The 19,602-nt window shown below is 34.7% G+C and overlaps 1 protein-coding gene across 3 annotated transcripts in view; it reads left to right on the top strand.

Moving 5' to 3' along the window:
- Nucleotides 1–19,602, top strand: part of LOC137421213 (SH2 domain-containing adapter protein F) — a 221,881-nt gene that overhangs the window by 28,985 nt on the left and 173,294 nt on the right. For all 3 annotated transcript variants that reach the window (XM_068107039.2, XM_068107038.2, XM_068107037.2), the window contains exon 2: nucleotides 17,856–17,982. In XM_068107039.2, coding sequence (XP_067963140.1) covers nucleotides 17,856–17,982 — 127 coding nt within the window. The remainder of the gene's footprint in view (nucleotides 1–17,855; nucleotides 17,983–19,602) is intronic.

Here is a 19,602-nt window from a genome sequence, read left to right as displayed (position 1 = left end):
ACGTATCCCCATTATACACACACAAAAGTTAAGCCCCAACTAAAAAGTTGTGGGATTCTGTGTTTGGGGTTCACAGATTTAAAAACGTATCCCCATTACATTTTATTTATTTATTTATTATTTTCAAGGGTATTATCTGCTTACTTGTGTTTTTTGTAATTCTTGTGAGTAAAATGAACCCAAGATTTCTTCTCCATTTAAATCATATAATTTGTAGGTCCAAGGGACTGTATCCATTACATCAATGATTTTAAATAATTCACGAGTCCATTTTTGTGTATAACCTTTCTCAAAATGACTTTTCCATTTGTATATTCTTACAATATCACCAACTTTAAACTTGGGCTTTCTCAAATTAATCTCCTTTTCATATTCTAATTTTGTAAATGTTTCTGATGGTTTTGATTGTGTTGATGAATGAACTGTATTATTGTAATTATCTACAATATCCTGAATTAAATACACCCATTTTTGAGAACCGAGTTGTGTGAATTTTTTATATAATTTCTCTTTTAAAGTACGATTAAAACGCTCAATAACAACTGCCTTTCCTTCATTAAAGGTGCTGTATAATTTAATACCCTTCCCCTTAAGAAATTTCATGAATATTTTGTTATAGAACTCTGTTCCCTCATCAGTCCATAACTTCTTTGGTTTCCTTTTATCCCGATCAAATATTAGCTTAAAGGCTAACATTAAAGTATCACCCCTTTTATTTTTTAAAGGGACAACCCAGGCAAATCTACTCCTCAAATCAATAACGGTTAAAGCATACCTGTATCCCCTGTCATTATTCAATTCAATTAAATCAGCGGACCATATGTGGTCAGTGTATTTAGAATAAACCTTCCTTCTTTTAAACTTTGTGATTATAGGTTTGTGTAATTCTTCAGCCAAAAGCTCCTCAGTCTTGATGGCATCATTAGAGCCTAATAGTTTTTTGAGGAATAACCAAGACCAAGTTTCAATTTAGCATTTATCAAATTTCTCACAATAAACCTATCAACTTTCTCTCTCAACGTTGGATTTTGTATCAAAGACAAATTATACAACATTTCGCTGTCGGCTTTATGTTTTTCAGTCAACGTAGTGGTTTTCCCATAAGCAATATCATGCTTCATACACACTTCGTCAACCCTATTTGTAGGTTTAGACCAAGGTTTAGGATTGTCAGCCTCATCTAATCTTTTATCCAAGTTTGTTCCTGGACCACAGAAAGAATACCCTGGAAGGTGTAATTCCCCTGGAATTCCAGTTGTTGTAAATTTACTTCCTGACAGAAACTTTTGTATGTCTCCTCCTCTTTTAGGAGAGATGAATTGGCACTTTTTAGAGCCACATACTTGACATATTCCTTTTTGATAAACTCTATTATTTTTAGCTTTAACATAAGAGATATTTTTAGATTTAGTTTTCTTTTTACATTTGAGACAATAACTCATATTTATTTATCAGAAAAATTCCGACAGAGTATCAAAACCTTTTTGGTTTTCAACATATACATTTCAATCTTTATTTTTAAAACATAAAGAATCCTAAGGAATGCCTTCACTCTCTCCTCCATTTATTTACAAATAAAAACTAACTAAAGTCAATGACACCAACATCATCAATCACATAATCTTTTCCTTCTTCTTCTTCTTCTTCTTCACCACTTTCTCGTTTAAATCTCTGAAATTGAAGACATTGACGTTCTTATTTTTGAAACCATTATCTTCATAAGAGTTGTTAATTCTTTAATTTCCTCTTCGGTGCGTTGAGATTGATTTATTTGCTTTAATACACTCAATCTTTTATGAATCTCAGTGATTTCCATCTTTTTATATTTTTCCTCCCTCTCTCTTTGCTCCCTCTCCTCCTCCTCCATTTTCTCCCTCTCCTCCTTCTCCTTTTTCTCCCTTTTCTCCCTTTCCTCCTTCTCCCTTTTCTCCCTTTCCTCCTTCTCCTTTTTCTCCCTCTCCTCCTTCTCCTTTTTCTCCCTTTTCTCCCTTTCCTCCTTCTCCCTTTTCTCCCTTTCCTCCTTCTCCTTTTTCTCCCTCTCCTCCTTCTCCTCCTTTTTCTCCCTCTCCTCCTTCTCCTCCCTCTCCCTTTCCTCCTTCTCCTTTTTCTCTCTTTCCTCCTTCTCTTCTTCAACTCCTTCCTCATCCCTTGCTACCCTTGAGTTTGAACCCCAAAGAATATTATACATATACTCATCTGGATTTTGAGATATTCTTGTATCTATAATTATTTTTCTCATAATAGGATACCAATAAGATTTGTTGACGATTTCTAAAAGAGTTTTATATTTCATAACTTTGAGAAGTTCATTTTTATTTAATATTTTAAACAAGTCTCTATTTGTGGGTTTAACAATATCAGTATAAGGCCAGTTTTTTATGACAAAATTCCCATGTATATGCTCCAAATCATAAGGTATGTAATACCGAGCACCCTTTTCTTGTAGGTATCCTTGAATACAAAAATTATAATTCTCTTGTAGTCTTCTTCCTGCCATTTATGTATCAGAAATATATGTGAGATTAATATTATGACAGGTAATACCACCCCATCTTCCCACTACCAAATCGGTTTGTATTCCTCGGCTTTCTATCCTTATCTCATTACCTTCCTTCTTTGTCATGCGAACCATCGCTATACTATCATATATTTTTATTTTCTTAAAATCACGTATTTGTTGTTTACTAATTGTACTTCCACATAAATCCTTATCTTCACCAAGTGGATAATATTCTTCTTTACGAGACTGATTTAAATCATGTAGGTCTTCTATGTTTATTGAAAAAGACCAATTATACCCTAAATCAGGCATATCATACCCCCATTTATTAATTCGCATATTAACTAAATGTCCTTCTTTATAAAATTTAATTGTAAGCAGGTAGTTAAATTCAATGAGGAAAGGTGTATGGTCAGTATAACCAGGTGTTGTGGTTGTAAATTTTACTTGTTTCACAAAACGTGCTGTTTTCTTTAAAGATATATATTGTGATAAATCACTGAATCTAATCAAGTCATTCGCATCTGTAGGGTTTGGATAATTGATTAATTTATAAGTATTCTTCATATTAATATTTTTACTTACACTATATTTTTGTCGTTCAGCCTGTGCCTTTGTATAATAATTTGATAAATCAATATCCTGAGAGGATTTTCCAAAGATAGAACCATCTTTTCCAACATAGGTCATTTATATTAGATAAAAAATGATATCATAAAAATTTTCATTATTGTTGAGTTGAAATAATACATATAAACATAATTGGCCACAACATTTAGAATTAATTTCTTGAACTTGGAATGTTTGATAAACACCATTCTGTAAGAATTGTATTACTTCAACAGGTGGTGGCATACCATAACTATCAAAATAATATTTATCCTGACTATTATGAATACAAACCCAATGAGAACCATTCTGTGTGTCTAAATTCATAATAATATTCTTTGTATTCTTATTTATATGTATTAATTCATCTCTCATACAGATTACCACATTATCAATTTTTAGTGTTTTACAATACTTGGCTAGTTCTATATTTGACGTTGTATTCTTTCCAAATTGTTTAAACCATTTATCCATTTATTTATGAGAAAGATACAATCCATTACCCCGTTTAGTTAGTTTAACACCCGCTTGAGCGATAGAGGAAAGCATATCACCAACCAACAATCTAGCTTTATCAGGTAGACTTTCAAGTTTTTGAGCAAAATCTACAATTACACCACTTCCACTAATTTGTTTCTCCAACTCCTTGTTATGTCTTTCCAATTCTTTTTGAGCTTTTAGTTGTGCCTTCCTTTCGTTAGCAGTTTTTACCGCTGCTGAAATACCACCAGTCAATGCTCCCGCCGCACTTAAACCAGCAAATAAAGGAATTAGAAACGGGAGAAATCCTCCTCTTGACTCGTCTATTGAATATTTCTTTAACATAGGTTTCGTCATTTTAATTTTAAGTGATCCAACATCATTTAGTGTTTTTACTTGTGTGTGTGTGAGTAAAACATCAATTCTTACAGCTCCTTTTCTTTGAATTGTATTAACATTAATAATACAAGGCTTTTGATTTTGAATACAAGATGTTAATTTATTAAGATTGATTTGATTAACATATACCCCTACCATTTATTTATGAGAAAAAACCTATGTGATATTAATCATAACACCATTATCTGTATTAATCTGTAATTCTGTTTCCTCCAAAAGCAAACAATAAGCATCAACTTCTTCATTCTCCCCTCTTTCAATGTATAGAGAAGTATCCACTCGATTAGACTTTATAGTTTCCTTTTGAGAACTCAGGTCAATTGCGTAGATTGTATATAAACCTTTAAATGCAACCATATCCAAAATAGGGTCATTATTACCATTACTTTCACACACTTTTTGGTAGGACTTGTAGGCTTCCGCATAATCATTTTTTTCCCAATCAATTTCCAATCTATCTCGCGGATAAAATGTGCCATCAAGAGAAACCCGAAGTTGTTTCACCTTAGCATTATCACTCAGCGCATTATTCTTATTAGTACCCTCCTCTCCATCTGGTTTTTTAAAAATGAGCCATAGGTATCGTGGCTTTCCTTCAAGAACACCCAAATTCCAAGTGTAGGTAGTGTGTTCCAGTTTAACGTGTTGACATCTTCTTTTAAGGTATGATACATTTAGCGGTTTCTTTGAGTTAAGTCTTCTATTTAACATCTCCTCCGTTTTAAGATTAGGAGTATATTCATTGATATACCAACACAAATCATTAATAACAAATTTATTATTGTCGCCAAAAGCATTTTCAGCCCCAAAAAGCAATCTATTTACATTATCATTCCTTTGTAGTTGAAATCTAATTTTAAGACCATACAAAACTTTATCATAATCGCAAAATCCAAATATACCTTTAAGAGGTACTGCTACGGTAAAACTATTCTCAGCTTTTGCGTCATCATTATACATTGACTTCCTTTGACTAGAACCAGGGTCTGCGTTTGTACCCGTTGACATATCAGGAATAAAACCTTCAACAGCTCCCTTACCCATTCTATCACTAAACGAATATAGTGTAAATTTCATCATTTCAGATGTAGCAGAGACATAATCAACCGCTTCAACCTCTTGTGTTCCAATATACAGGCGGACACTGTCAAACATTTTCCAGAAGAAATCATTTACGAGTGTAGCATTAGTATTATTCGCAGCCTTAGTGAATTTAAATTTACACAGCAAGAAACTATCAGCTATATTCAAGTAAGTTTGTTGATTATTTATTTCAAAACTTTTTGTTCCGTTTGAATTCCAGTCTGTTCCTGTTATAGCATTTACCTTAAAATAGTCTTCCTTTTTAGTGGAGTTTGAAATGATAATCGTATCATCCAAATCATAGATACTATCAATCGCTTCCATACTTGTATTTATATAGCATTAAAATTGTTGAAACCCTGACCCAAGTATTTTAATGATTTTTTGTCGTTCTTGTGAAGATAGTTGAGTTTTACCTTTTTTTATTTCTTTGATTGCTTGTAATTTATGAGACTCCTTTTGAGCATCTTTTATACTCTTTATAGCACCCGCAACGGAGCCCACGGCAGAAGCAGTTGAACCAATTAGGTCTTTATGTTTAAGGATGGTTGAACCAATACCCATTAGAGTATCAATTATCCCATCTCCTTTATTTCGAAATTGATGACCTACACCTCGTTGTCTCTTAGGTTTATAGTATCCTCTACCCACATACCTTGTATAGTCTGGTGAAAGGAACATGCCCTCCCCTGTAATTATTTTATATTTTCCCAACTCGTGTTTTCTCACAATAACCATTATTTATTTATTGAAAAACTTCACGTAGGTGAATTCTGATGGATATAATTTCATCATTAAAGGATATCATACGATTATCTTGGTCGGTTATCCTAAAATTTACTCTGTATATGGTTTTTCCTGACACAGGTAAATAGACAAGATTTTTTGGTTCCATATTAAATTTATAACCAATCGGGGTTGAGTATGCACTGAATGAAAATATTGTATTTGTTCTTATTCCATCGTTATAAGCACCATCAATCAAATCACAATGAATTAATACTGAATTTATACCGGAGGATATTTGGATAACATTATCACTGTAAAACGTCCCGTTATTTTCAATCTTTTTTGAAGAGAAACCCAATAGCTCTCTAAACGAATTTTCAATCGTGAAATCAACTTTATAATTATTTTTAAGTTTAATAGTTGATTTTGAAGTGTGTTTTTGAATATCTATTACAATATTTTTTGGTTCATCACCTTTTTCTTTCATAAGGCGAGAGACTTCTGAAGATATTTGAGAAATCTCGTAAGCTCCAGGTGAAACGGTTATAGTTTTATATCCACTTCCTGGATTATAACTAAACTTGTTATTTTTCTCTGTGATATTAAACAAGGTATTATAAGTTTCCATCGACAATAAAGATGCCTCATATGAGGTAAGGGGGTCAAGTTGTAGTGGGTAAGGGAATGAAGCTGTGTAATCGCTCGTTGTGAAATTAAAACTAAGAATTGTGCTTCTCATCTTATTTAATATCTAATAAAATATCTTTGTATTGACATTTATTAATTATTTTCATATTCATCAACTGATCTAAAATGGCTGAGGATTCATTAAAACAATTGTTGTTTCCAGCCTTCTTACTTCCTAACAACAATAATAGCCTATTAACTAATTGTGATGGGTCATTTGGAAGAAAACTAACACCTGAACCAAGTTTACTTAAAGCATCAATAATATGTTTCTCCTTCTCATTCTTCTTACTTTTACCAGCAACAGAAACTCCATAATCAAGTGCATTTAACAACTCAATATATACCCTATCTTCCTCTCTTTCCATATCAAGTGGTTCCTCAAAATATTTTGAACCGCTGAATCCGGGGTTTGTTAGAAGAAACATTAATCTTGGAGTTAATTTAACATTTGGTTGAGTAGAACTCAAGAACATCAATTCATCATTAAATATCAATACCTTTTCTTCCACAAGATGAAACACTGCTGGTTCTTCTGTTGGAATGAGACCTGCTCTGGTTTTTGAACCCGCCGAATATTCATTGTTTTGAAGAGCTTCCACAACATAATTAGGGGGTTGATTTACCTGCTCAAGTTTCCGAAATAATCCCTCGTCATCATATTCTAATTCACCAAGTTCTTGTTTTGTTATCTGACTAAAATCTTTGAGCATTTGAAGTTTTTTCGGAGTAAATTCTACCGTGGGAACTGTAGGTGAGTGTTGAGTTTTCAAAAGTGGTTTAAAGAATTTCTCTTGTTTTCTTTCAAAGGCTTCTTCACCAGTTAGTTTCTGTCTCCGTTTCTTCTTTATCTCTTCCTGTTGTTTAACAACTTTTGAAACTAATTGTTGATGTTCCTTAAACTTTCTTTCTCTTTCTTCGGTATTCATTTTCTGTATTTATTTATTGAAAAATATCATTTAGTATCTCATCTTGTTTCACAACAATATATTTATATTTTCCAATCGTGTGTTTCATATAATTTTCAAATTCTTTTTTACTACATAACGTAGAGCAATTATCTCTCCAAAAATTATTTACATCTATTGAATTTAACTTAAATAAAATAAAAGTATTGGCATTGTTTCTTATTGAGCGTCGAGGGAGTTGAAAATATGATTGACTAAGATATATACAATTACAAGAAGAATGTCTCCCTCTTGTATAGTAGCTATCCATTACTGTTTGGTTTCTCTCATTAACACAATCATCAAAGATGACGAGGTTCTTTTTTGATTTATCTAAATCTTGAGGTGAAGGTATATCATCCGTATTATCACTGAGAATACAAGTTATGGGTTTCGATTTTGATTTCTGTGTATCACAAAATAATTGTATTATATCTTCAATATTATAATCATTCAGTTTGTTTTGAAGTTTAAATAAACCGATAATGTCTTCCTTTTTAAGACCTGCATTAAAACCCTGTGAGAGTAGTTGATACTCGGGTTGAAAACTTGACTTTGTAAAAATTATTAAATTATCATAATCTAAAAAATTAGGACCAAGGAGCATCTTTAAAAGTAAACAGGTTTTCCCACATCCGCTTGAACCAACTATTAGACATCTCAATGAATTTGGAATGTTTTTATGGTTATTAAACTTTATCTTATTTTCCCAAACGGGTAAAAAATCATTCATTTATATATTTGGAAAACAAGTCATCTAACTTTTTTTGAGCTATTTTAGAAACTCTATATTTTATCCTGAGTTCGGGTTTAATTTCAAAATAATTCATTATTTTATTTATATAGTATCTTGTATTAACATTTCCATTAAAATTATTTTGAATAATAAATATCATTAAACCCTTATACATTTCCTCAATACAAAGAGTCTCTTTCCTTGTAAGAAATGGTGTATTATCACCATAATGCTTAACATTCATCTCTCTTATTAATCTTGTAAAGTAATTCATTTTTGGTTCTAATTTAAAAGAGTTATATGTTTTTTTATATTTCTTATTATCATTAATTAGAATATAATCACAGAATAAACATTGTTTATATGAACCCTCATTATTAAGCCCTATTCTATCACAAGCTGGACAATTCTCTAATTTATCATATGGAGAGTCTGGAAATTCTAAATATCCTTCAGAACTTATCATATTTATATAGTAAATTTTTACTTAAACTAAACGCAAGTTTATTCATTAATAAATACAATGTTTCAAAGCACAAAAGACAAATTTCAATCAATCTCTACTTCGGTGGAAGATATAGAAAAATATGTCAAAGATGTTAAATTGAACAAAGATAAATATGGAAATTTTTGGGTAAAACCAGTTATGGAAAATAACATGAGCCCCTCTATTTCATTTAAAGGAAGAGCTCTAACTATACCTGGAAAGACATCCATTAAAGTAAATCTAACAAAAGTTTCTCCTCTACTCCTGGCAATTTATTCAAAGCTTGAAAAAGTGATTGACCACGATACTTTGAAAAAGAATGATAAGACCATTAATAATTCTAGAGGAGACATTTGTATTTTCTTTAATAATCCAAAGGGTGTAGATCTAAGTAAAATGAATGATGTTAATATTTCTGGTGAAATGTCATTTCGTTCTATGATAGTTAGAGATTATTTAAAGATAACTTTTGATATTAAAAATGTAGAGATTGAATCCGTTAATGAAAGAAAGTATATTGGTATAGATGGAAAGGTTTTTTCTGCTAATTAAATATGAGTCATTACAGCAGTGAAGATTTTACTATTTCATTGAACTCGGACGATAGTGATGATAGTATTTCATTGAACTCGGACGATGGTGATGATAGTATTTCATTGAACACAGATGATAGTTATGATACTAATAGTTTGTGCTCAAATGATAGTTATGAGAGTAGCTTTATTGATGACTCTGAGTATGATTCTGAGTATTCATGTGATAGTTATGACTTAGATGATTCTGAGTGAAAAAGTGTTTTAGTTTAAGCACAGCGATATATATAAAACGGAGCTGTAAAGCTCAAAAGTGTTTTATTTTAAGCACAGTGATATATATAAAACACCACGTTTTCTCACGCTATAAATATGGTTTATTGTGATACTTGCGAGAAGGAAGTAAAATATTATAAACAACATATTCTCACCGCAAAACATACATACAACATTTTAAACAAACTTTCCCCTCTTCCACCTGAAACAAAACACTGTTCTACATGTAATAAAAATATCCTCAAGAAAGGCTTCAAAATACATCTTAAAACAAATCTACATTTATCAAATTTTATCACAACTAAAAACTCTGATGGAGCATTCAAAGGACATATTAAAATAAGAGTCTTTAACTTCAAACCTCCTGAACCAGAGTCTATAGTTGATGCTGTAGAAATAGTTAAACCTGCTGTTCAAACGTTGATTGAAAAAACACTAAAGGAAATGAAACCACTTAAATTTTATATGGGAGTAAAATTAGAAATGACAAAGGATGAAGGAGTTATAGATGCACCATACATGAGAACTGAGCCACACTTTATATCTTCATATCAAGATTTTAAAACATCAGGAGTCTATGATGAACTTATTAAACAAGAGCAAGATGTGGATAATTCAATCGTAGGAAGTGGATTCAATATAGGAAAAATTATTTACATAGACATTCATATTCTTAAATCAGATCCTCTAAAAGCTTCTTCTTACATTGATTTACCCAGTGTTATCAAAAATAGAAAAGCAGTTATCAATATCAAAAATAAAGACAATAAATGTTTTCTCTGGTCTATTTTAGCACACTTACATCCTCCACATTTTCATGATGAAAGAGTATCTCATTATAAAAAATATGAGAATACATTAAATACGAAAGATCTAAAGTTTCCGATGACTTTAAATGATATTCCTAAATTTGAAAAGATGAATAATTTATCAGTTAATGTTTATGGTCTAACAGAAACAAACAACATTCAGGTTTTAAAGCTTTCTGACAATTGTAAACAAACTCATATTAATCTTCTATATTTTAATTCAGACGAAAATTCACATTATACATACATCAAAGATATTGCTAAATTAATAAAACCACAAGTCTGTAAGAGAACAAATAAAATATATATTTGTTTGCGTTGTCTTAACTTCTTCAATTCACAAGAAAGATTAGATAAACATTCAAATTATTGTGGCGAACATAAATCAACGGTAATCAATATGCCTAAAGAAGGCTCAAATATCACATTCAAAGATGAAAATAAAAAGATCAAACATCCATTTGTTATATATGCTGATTTTGAAAGTATTTTAGAAAAAATTGATACTGCTTCTCAAGATCCAAAAGAATCATACACAAATAAATATCAAAAACATACTCCTTGTGGTTTTTGTTATTATATCAAATCATCCGTTGGTGATAAATATAACAAGTTAGAGATGTATAGAGGCTCAAATACCCCAGAGGAGTTTGTGAAACGACTAGAAAAAGACTGTGTTCGATTAACCAAGATAATGAGAGAAACCAATAAACCAATGTCCTTAACAAGTAAAGAAAAAAGGGAATTTATAAAAAACAATGTCTGTCATATTTGTGAGGAGAAAATTGGTAAAGGTCTAAAGGTTAGAGACCATTGTCATCTCACTGGTAAATATAGAGGTCTGGCTCATCAAAGTTGTAATATTAATTATCAACTCCCCTCTTTCATTCCTGTCTTTCTTCATAACAACGCTCATTATGATACACATCTATTTATCAAGGAACTCTCAAAGACTTCTGGAAGTATCTCAGCAATTCCAAACACGGATCAGAAATACATTTCATTCACAAAAACAATTCACACATCTCCTATTACTCATATCAGATTTCTTGATACATTTAAATTCATGGCAAGTCCATTGGTTAACTTGGTTCAAAATCTAAAAGAGTTTCCATGTCTTTCAGAGTATTTTTTAGATAAAGATTTTCTAACACAAAAGGGAATTTACCCCTATGACTATATGGACTCATTTGAGAGATTCAATGAAACACAACTTCCTTCAAAAGAAAATTTCTATAACAAATTAAACAACAGTAATATATCTGATAAAGATTATGTACACGCACAAAATGTTTGGGAAAAATATAACATCAGGAATCTTGGCGAGTATCACGATTTGTATCTCAAAACTGATGTGCTTTTATTGGCCGATGTATTTGAAGCCTTTAGATCTGTTTGTCGCACTGGATATGGATTGGATCCTGCTCACTACTACACAGCACCTGGATTGGCCTGGAGTGCGATGTTGAAAATGACAAAACAAGATTTGGATTTGATAACCGATGTTGATATGCTTTTGATGATTGAAAAGGCAAAAAGAGGTGGAATTTCACAAGTCTGCTCGAGTAGATACGCAAAAGCAAATAACAAATATCTTCCAAATTATGATCCAACGAAAGAGAGTTCTTACTTGATGTACTATGACGCAAACAACCTGTATGGCTGGGCAATGTCTCAGGCTCTTCCTTATGGAAAACTTAGATGGGTAAAGGAAAAAGACTACAAAAACGTTTTACAAGATGTATGTATCTCTACACAAAAAGAATTGGATGAAGAAAAAGTTGGTTATTATTTTGAAATTGATTTAAAATATCCAGAGGAACTCCATAACCTACACAAAGATCTCCCATTTGCTTGTGAGAAAGAAAGTCCAAAGAAAGAATGGTTGAGTGATTATCAACGATCGTTTGATATAGGTGAATCAACAGAAAAATTACTTACTACATTATATAACAAGAAAAATTATGTTCTACACCAAAGAAATTTGCGACAATATTTATCAAAAGGTCTAAGAGTAGAGAAGATCCATAGGGTTCTAAAGTTCAATCAAAGTCATTGGTTAAAGGGGTACATTGATTTTAATACACAAAGAAGAACAGAGTCAAAAACAGATTTTGAGAAAGACTTTTATAAATTGATGAATAATGCGGTCTTTGGTAAGACTATGGAGAATGTGAGGAAAAGACAAAATATCAGATTATCAACATCTTGGGAACAAGCATCAAAATTAATTAATAGACCGAGTTTTACTCGAGCTGAGGTCTTTACTGAGAACTTTTGTGCGATCCATTTGATTAAAGAGAGTATTGAAATGAACAAACCTATTTATATTGGGACAATAATTCTTGATTTATCAAAGTCATTAATGTATGATTACTTTTATAATAACTTGAGGAAGAAATATCAAAATGATGTTAATCTACTTTATATGGATACAGATAGTTTTATTTTGAAAATTAATACCAACGATGTTTATTCAGACATGAAAAGAGACATTAATATCTATGACACGAGTAATTACAGTCCAGAGAGTGAGTTGTTCTCTTCTAAAAATAAAAAGGTGATTGGAAAGTTCAAGGATGAATTAGGAGGAAATGTCATGAGTGAATTTGTGGGATTGAGGTCTAAGGCTTATGCTTATAAATACATTGTGAATAACGTTGAAAAAACTGATAAGAAATTAAAAGGTGTAAAGAAAAATGTCATTAAAGAAACAATAAACTTTAAGGATTATTATAACTGTTTAACAACAAAGAAAGAAGAGTTTAGAAAGATTAATGGAATAAGAAGTTATAAACATCAATTATATTCAGAAGAGGTGAATAAGAAAGCATTGGGGGCTTTTGATGATAAGAGGTTTATTTTAGAAAATGGAATTGATAGTCTCCCTTATGGTTATATAAGTATATAAGTGATAAGATATATATAAGTGATAAGATATATATAAGTGATAAGATATATATAAGTGATAAGATATACATAAGTGATAAGATATATATAAGTGATAAGTTAAAAAGGGGGGGTTGGGGATTTTAACGGGCTACCGCCGCCTTTTTTACTATTATATAAATGATAGAACCAAGTATCAACCAGACTAAAGAGTGGAGGTGTAATCAACCTTGGTATATAAATGGAAAACATAATGAATGTGAAAAATATCAAATAGGTATAATTGAAAAGGCAACTGGTAAAAAAATTCACAAAACAAATAAGAGAATTAATTTAAATACCGGTGAATTGGGTAAAAAAGATGGAAATATTTTTGAGTGGACGGAAAACTTTGATGGTTGTCAGGAAAATATATACTTTAATTTAAAAATGGTATGTGGCACTGGAGGTGCTCAAACAAGAACATTGAGGGAGGTTTACCATTTTATCTTAGCTCAGTTAAAATATCTTAATAAAGAACCAAACTCAATCATCTTTTTTGTTAATATATTAGATGGTGAAGAGAGTGGCAAGAGAATTAAATTATTTCCCACGCATAAACAAATATTTGTAGGGTCGTTGTTTGAGTGGGTTATATTCACCAGATGATATTAAGAGTAAAAGGTTAAAAGGTCCATGAGGTCAGAAGGATCACAGGTGTTTAAGTGGTCTAATGAATAAGGATAACATGTCAAAAGGTTAGAAGGTTCGTAAAGAACAGGGTGAGAGAAATATAGGTGTTTAGGGGCAATGAGGGAGGGAAAGAATTAATATGGAAGTGAATGGGTCAATGTTTGAGTGGGTCAAAGATTAATCTGCCAGATGATATGTAGAAGAAGGATGATAGGTCTATAAGAGAAAACAAATATTTGTAGTGTTTGAGTGGTCTAATGAACAACATTAAGGATAGGTACTACAGACAAAAGGTTCATAAAGATGAGGGTGGGAGAAATAGAGGTGTTTATGATTTTTGAAAAAGACAAGGGGGTAAATGACATTAGATAGGGATTTCCCATGTTAAACGGAGGTGTCCCAGAAGCAACATTATTACACTACTAATGCCTTAGAGTTTAGACAATGCCTTAGAGTTTAAACAATGCCGTAGACATTGCCTTAGAGTTCAGACAATGCCTTCGAGTTGAGACAATGCCTTTGAGTTTAAACAATGCCTTAGAGTTTAGACAATGCCTTCGAGTTTAGACAATGCCTTAGAGTTTAAACAATGCCTTCGAGTTTAGACAATGCCTTAGAGTTTAGACAATGCCTTAAAGTTTAGACAATGCCTTAGAGTTTAGACAATGCCTTAGAGTTTAAACAATGCCTTAGACATTGCCTTAGAGTTCAGACAATGCCTTCGAGTTGAGACAATGCCTTCGAGTTTACACAATGCCTTCGAGTTTACACAATGCCTTAGAGTTTAGACAATGCCTTAGAGTTCAGACAATGCCTTAGAGTTCAGACAATGCCTAAGAGTTCAGACAATGCCTTAGAGTTTAGACAATGCCTTAGAGTTTAGACAATGCCTTAGAGTTTAGACAATGCCTTAGAGTTGAGACAATGCCTTAGAGTTGAGACAATGCCTTAGAGTTTAGACAATGCCTTAGAGTTGAGACAATGCCTTCGAGTTTAGACAATGCCTTAGAGTTGAGACAATGCCTGAGAGTTGAGACAATGCTTTAGAGTTTAGACAATGTCTTAGAGTTGTTGTCTTAGAGAGTTGAGACAATGTCTTAGAGTTTAGACAATGCTTTAGAGTTTAGACAATGCTTTAGAGTTTAGACAATGCTTTAGTGTTTGGACAATGCCTTAGAGTTTAAACAATGCCTTAGAGTGTAGACAATGCCTTAGAGTTTAGACAATGCCTTAGAGTTGACACAATGCCTTAGAGTTTAGACAATGCCTTAGAGTTTAGACAATGCCTTAGATTTTAGACAATGCTTTAGAGTTTAGACAATGCCTTAGAGTTGAGACAATGCCTTAGAGTTTAGACAATGCTTTAGAGTTTAAACAATGCCTTAAAGTTTAGACAATGCTTTAGAGTTTAGACAATGCCTTCAAGTTTAGATAATGCCTTAGAGTTTAGACAATGCCTTCGAGTTTAGACAATGCCTTCGAGTTTAGACAATGCCTTCGAGTTTAGACAATGCCTTAGAGTTTACACAATGCCTTAGAGTTTAGACAATGCCTTAGAGTTTAGACAATGCCTTCGAGTTTAGGCAATGCCTTCGAGTTTAGACAATGCCTTAGAGTTTAGACAATGCCTTAGAGTTTAGACAATGCCTTAGAGTTGAGACAATGCCTTAGAGTTGAGACAATGCCTTAGAGTTTAGACAATGCCTTAGAGTTTAAACAATGCCTTAGAGTTTAGACAATGCCTTAGAGTTTAGACAATGCCTTAGAGTTGAGACAATGCCTTCGAGTTTAGACAATGCTTTAGAATTTAGACAATGCGTTAGAGTTTAGACAATGCCTTAGAGTTTAGACAATGCCTTAGAGTTTAGACAATGCCTTAGAGTTTAGATAATGCCTTAGAGTTGAGACAATGCCTTAGAGTTGAGACAATGCTTTAGAGTTAAGACAATGCCTTAGAGTTTAGACAATGCCTTCGAGTTTAGACAATGCCTTAGAGTTGAGACAATGCCTTAGAGTTGAGACAATGCCTTCGAGTTTAGACAATGCCTTAGAGTTTAGACAATGCCTTCGAGTTTAGACAATGCTTTAGAGTTTAGACAATGCCTTCGAGTTTAGACAATGCCTTAGAGTTTAGACAATGCCTTCGAGTTTAGACAATGCCTTAGAGTTTAGACAATGCCTTCGAGACAAAAAAATATACAAGATGATATCTCAAAAAGTTGTGGACGAATAATGACAAAATTTGGTAGATGAGTTGGGTAGGTGATAAGGAACCGCCTTTAGAGGCCATTTTCCCCTGCAGAGCAGGGGTTGGCCTTTTTCGGGGACCGTGGTCCCCTTTTTGAAGCAATGTTTCATGGCCGGATGCCCTTTCTGCCACCAACCCTGTTAGCCGCCTTTTGCAACACGCAGGGAATTACCAGTGAACTGGTTTAGACAATGCCTTAGAGCCTTTTGCCGACCTCGGAAGGACGACAGGTTGAGTCAACCCCCCTGGCATTAATTCAACGATCAATCGAGATTGGAACCCAGGATCCTAGGATCCTAAGCCGGCACCCTAACTGCTAAACCAACACCAGGTTGCGTAGGTGATAAGAACAAGCGATTAAATTTTGGAAAACGAATTATTATTAATGCCCAAGACCAAGGACACCACATGAATAGCTTTAAGAAGATGGTGGAAGTGAGTCAATCGGACAAGTGTAGGTTCTGCAAGGTAGAAACAGAAAGCATGAGTGACCTCTTATCGGGATGGAAAAAAACTCGTGTCAGAGCAGCTGTGCACCCAAAGGCACAACAAGGTATGTAGAGTAATCCAGTCACATCTGCAGAAATTTCAATATCCAAGTTCCACAAAACTCGTGGAAACATGAACCAAAAGCAATCATTGAAAACAAGGAAGTAATGCTCACGTATGACCTGATGATTCCATCGAGTGTGAACATAGAAAACTTTGGCCTAAACAACGCAGAAATGAATAAAATTACCAAATACCAAGACCTCAAGACTGAATTCAAAGGATCCTGGAAGCTGAAGAGCTCCAAAATTGTACCAGTGATAATTGGGGAAACGGGAATGATAAAGAAGAACCTTACAGAGATCTTAAAAACCATCCCTGGGAACATTACCACAAAGGAACTACAGTTACAGGCTGTACGGGGCTCGTTGACGATCCTGAAAAGAGCCCTTGGAACAAATCTTTGATAACAATACAACTTCACAACTTAGCCCATGAATCGCAATCCTTCACCGAAACAGGGATGGATACTTAGAGTCCTGGGAGGACTCCATTCCACCTTCTAAAACCCAAATTATGGAGATAACAACCAACAGCACACACACACACACACACACACACACACACACACACACACACACACACACACACACACACACACACACACACACACACACACACACACACCTCGAATATATATACTGGTGGGCTGGCACTTATTATTTAATAGTATACATGAGCACACATGTAACTCTTCTTCTTCTTCTTCTTCGAGACCCCAGCTAAACCAGTACGCTACAAGTTAGTGGTCTCTGGTTGTCACAGCCTTCATGTTCAGTTGCTTGTATGAATTGTCTTGATTTGTATGTATCTGTCTGTCTATAAAACATAGGCAACTATTTATCTTGTTGTCATGATATGTAGGAAGAAGAGTAATCATATTTGTACCCATCAATGCATGGCTGCACTTATAGGCAACCAGAGAGGTCTATGGAAATAACAATGTGGTTATTTAGTTATCCATCACCATCACCTATCCTGTAGGTAGACCACCTGGGTCTGATCAATTAAATGAACCACTTGTAAATCAAGAGCATAACAATTGGATTGAACTTGTTTCAGGTCAGACACACAGACACAGACACAGACACACACACACACACACACACACACACACACACACACACACACACACACACACACACACACACACACACACACACACCTAATGCAATGCCTGTTTATCATCCCCATATCCCAATAATGCATCCACCTGGTGCAGGTAATCATCCTGGAAGACTATGCAGACCCATTTGATGCTGAGAAGAAAACCAAGGGACAAAAGGATGAAGCAGGGAAAGAGAACGATGGGTACATGGAGCCATATGAGGCACAGCGCATGATTAAAGGTATTGGGTTTTGTACATGGCTTTCGTCAGGCAGGTAAACTATGCAATGGCTGGATGAAGCCATGTGTAGTATTGGGGAGCGGAGGGAACAGCTTTTTAAAATGCTCAGATGTGTACTTGAAAATCTTCCGATTGAGAATACAAGTTTAATTGGGTTTTTTTGGATCCTTTAACTGATGAATTCATTTTAACTTTCTTCCTGCAATGAATTTCGCTGGAATATTCACTGGAATATCGCTGGCTTGCAATTTAACAAGATAGTGGCAAAAAACACTCTCCAGCATTAACACCATCGAAGATAACATAAAGAAGATAACATAAAGAAGGTAACATAAAGAGGAAATAAATGGAGGAAATAGATGGTATTCATAGAAGTCGTCTTGGTGCGAGCCACCTCTTCTGTTTTTCTAGGGGTTATTTCTTTGATCCAATGTGGCTGCCAGACCATGTGACTGATGACGTCATAAATTTACATTCTGCAATATAATTGTTGCATACGTCATACTCAAGTAATTTCACACTCATTGGATTAAGCATTGTACTTGTCGAATTATGACGTCATAATTAAGGCACCAATGACGTCATCGTTAGCAACACTTATTCCCAATGCGGAGTTCTTTACAATGACACACAGGGTAATTTACTCACAGGGTAAATAATAAAACTATGCCCCACCGTATTCCCCCCCTCTCACCCCATCACCACTCTATGCCCCACCGTATTCCCCCCTCCCACCCCTCACCATTCTATGCCCCATCGTATTCCCCCCCTCTCACCACTCTATGCCCCCACCGTATTCCCCCCCTCGCACCACTCTATGCCCCACCATATTCCCCCCTCCCACCCTCTCACCACTCTATGCCCCCACCGTATTTCCCCCTCCCACCACTCTATGCCCCCATCGTATTCCCCCTCTCTCACCACTCTATGCCCCACCGTATTCCCCCCCCTCTCACCACTCTATGCCCCACCGTATTCCCCCTCCTCACCACTCTATACCCAACTGTATTCCCCCACCCCTCCTCCCACCACCTCTCCACTCTATGCCCCACCGTATTCCCCCCCTCTCACCCCTCACCACTCTATACCCAACCGTATTCCCCCACCCCTCCTCCCACCACCTCACCACTCTATGCCCCACCGTATTCCCCCCTCTCACCACTCTATACCCAACTGTATTCCCCCACCCCTCCTCCCACCACCTCACCACTCTATGCCCCACCGTATTCCCCCCCTCTCACCCCCTCACCACTCTATACCCAACCGTATTCCCCCACCCCTCCTCCCACCACCTCACCACTCTATGCCCCACCGTATTCCCCCCCTCTCACCACTCTATACCCAACTGTATTCCCCCACCCCTCCTCCCACCACCTCACCACTCTATGCCCCACCGTATTCCCCCCCTCTCACCCCCTCACCACTCTATACCCAACCGTATTCCCCCACCCCTCCTCCCACCACCTCACCACTCTATGCCCCACCGTATCCCCCCCCCTCCCACCCCTCACCGCTTCACTCATGTCATTCTTGGATGCCATGGAATCTAAAACTCTCAACATTATTGTCATTTCCCACCAGTAAGTATAAGCACAGGTTATGCTACTCTACCTTTCATTG

This window comes from Myxine glutinosa, chromosome 2 (assembly GCF_964187855.1).
Source record: "Myxine glutinosa chromosome 2, kmMyxGlut1.1, whole genome shotgun sequence".
Lineage (NCBI taxonomy): Eukaryota > Metazoa > Chordata > Myxini > Myxiniformes > Myxinidae > Myxine > Myxine glutinosa.
Note: the sequence above shows the minus strand (reverse complement) of the source record. Positions and strands in the feature narration are given on the sequence as shown.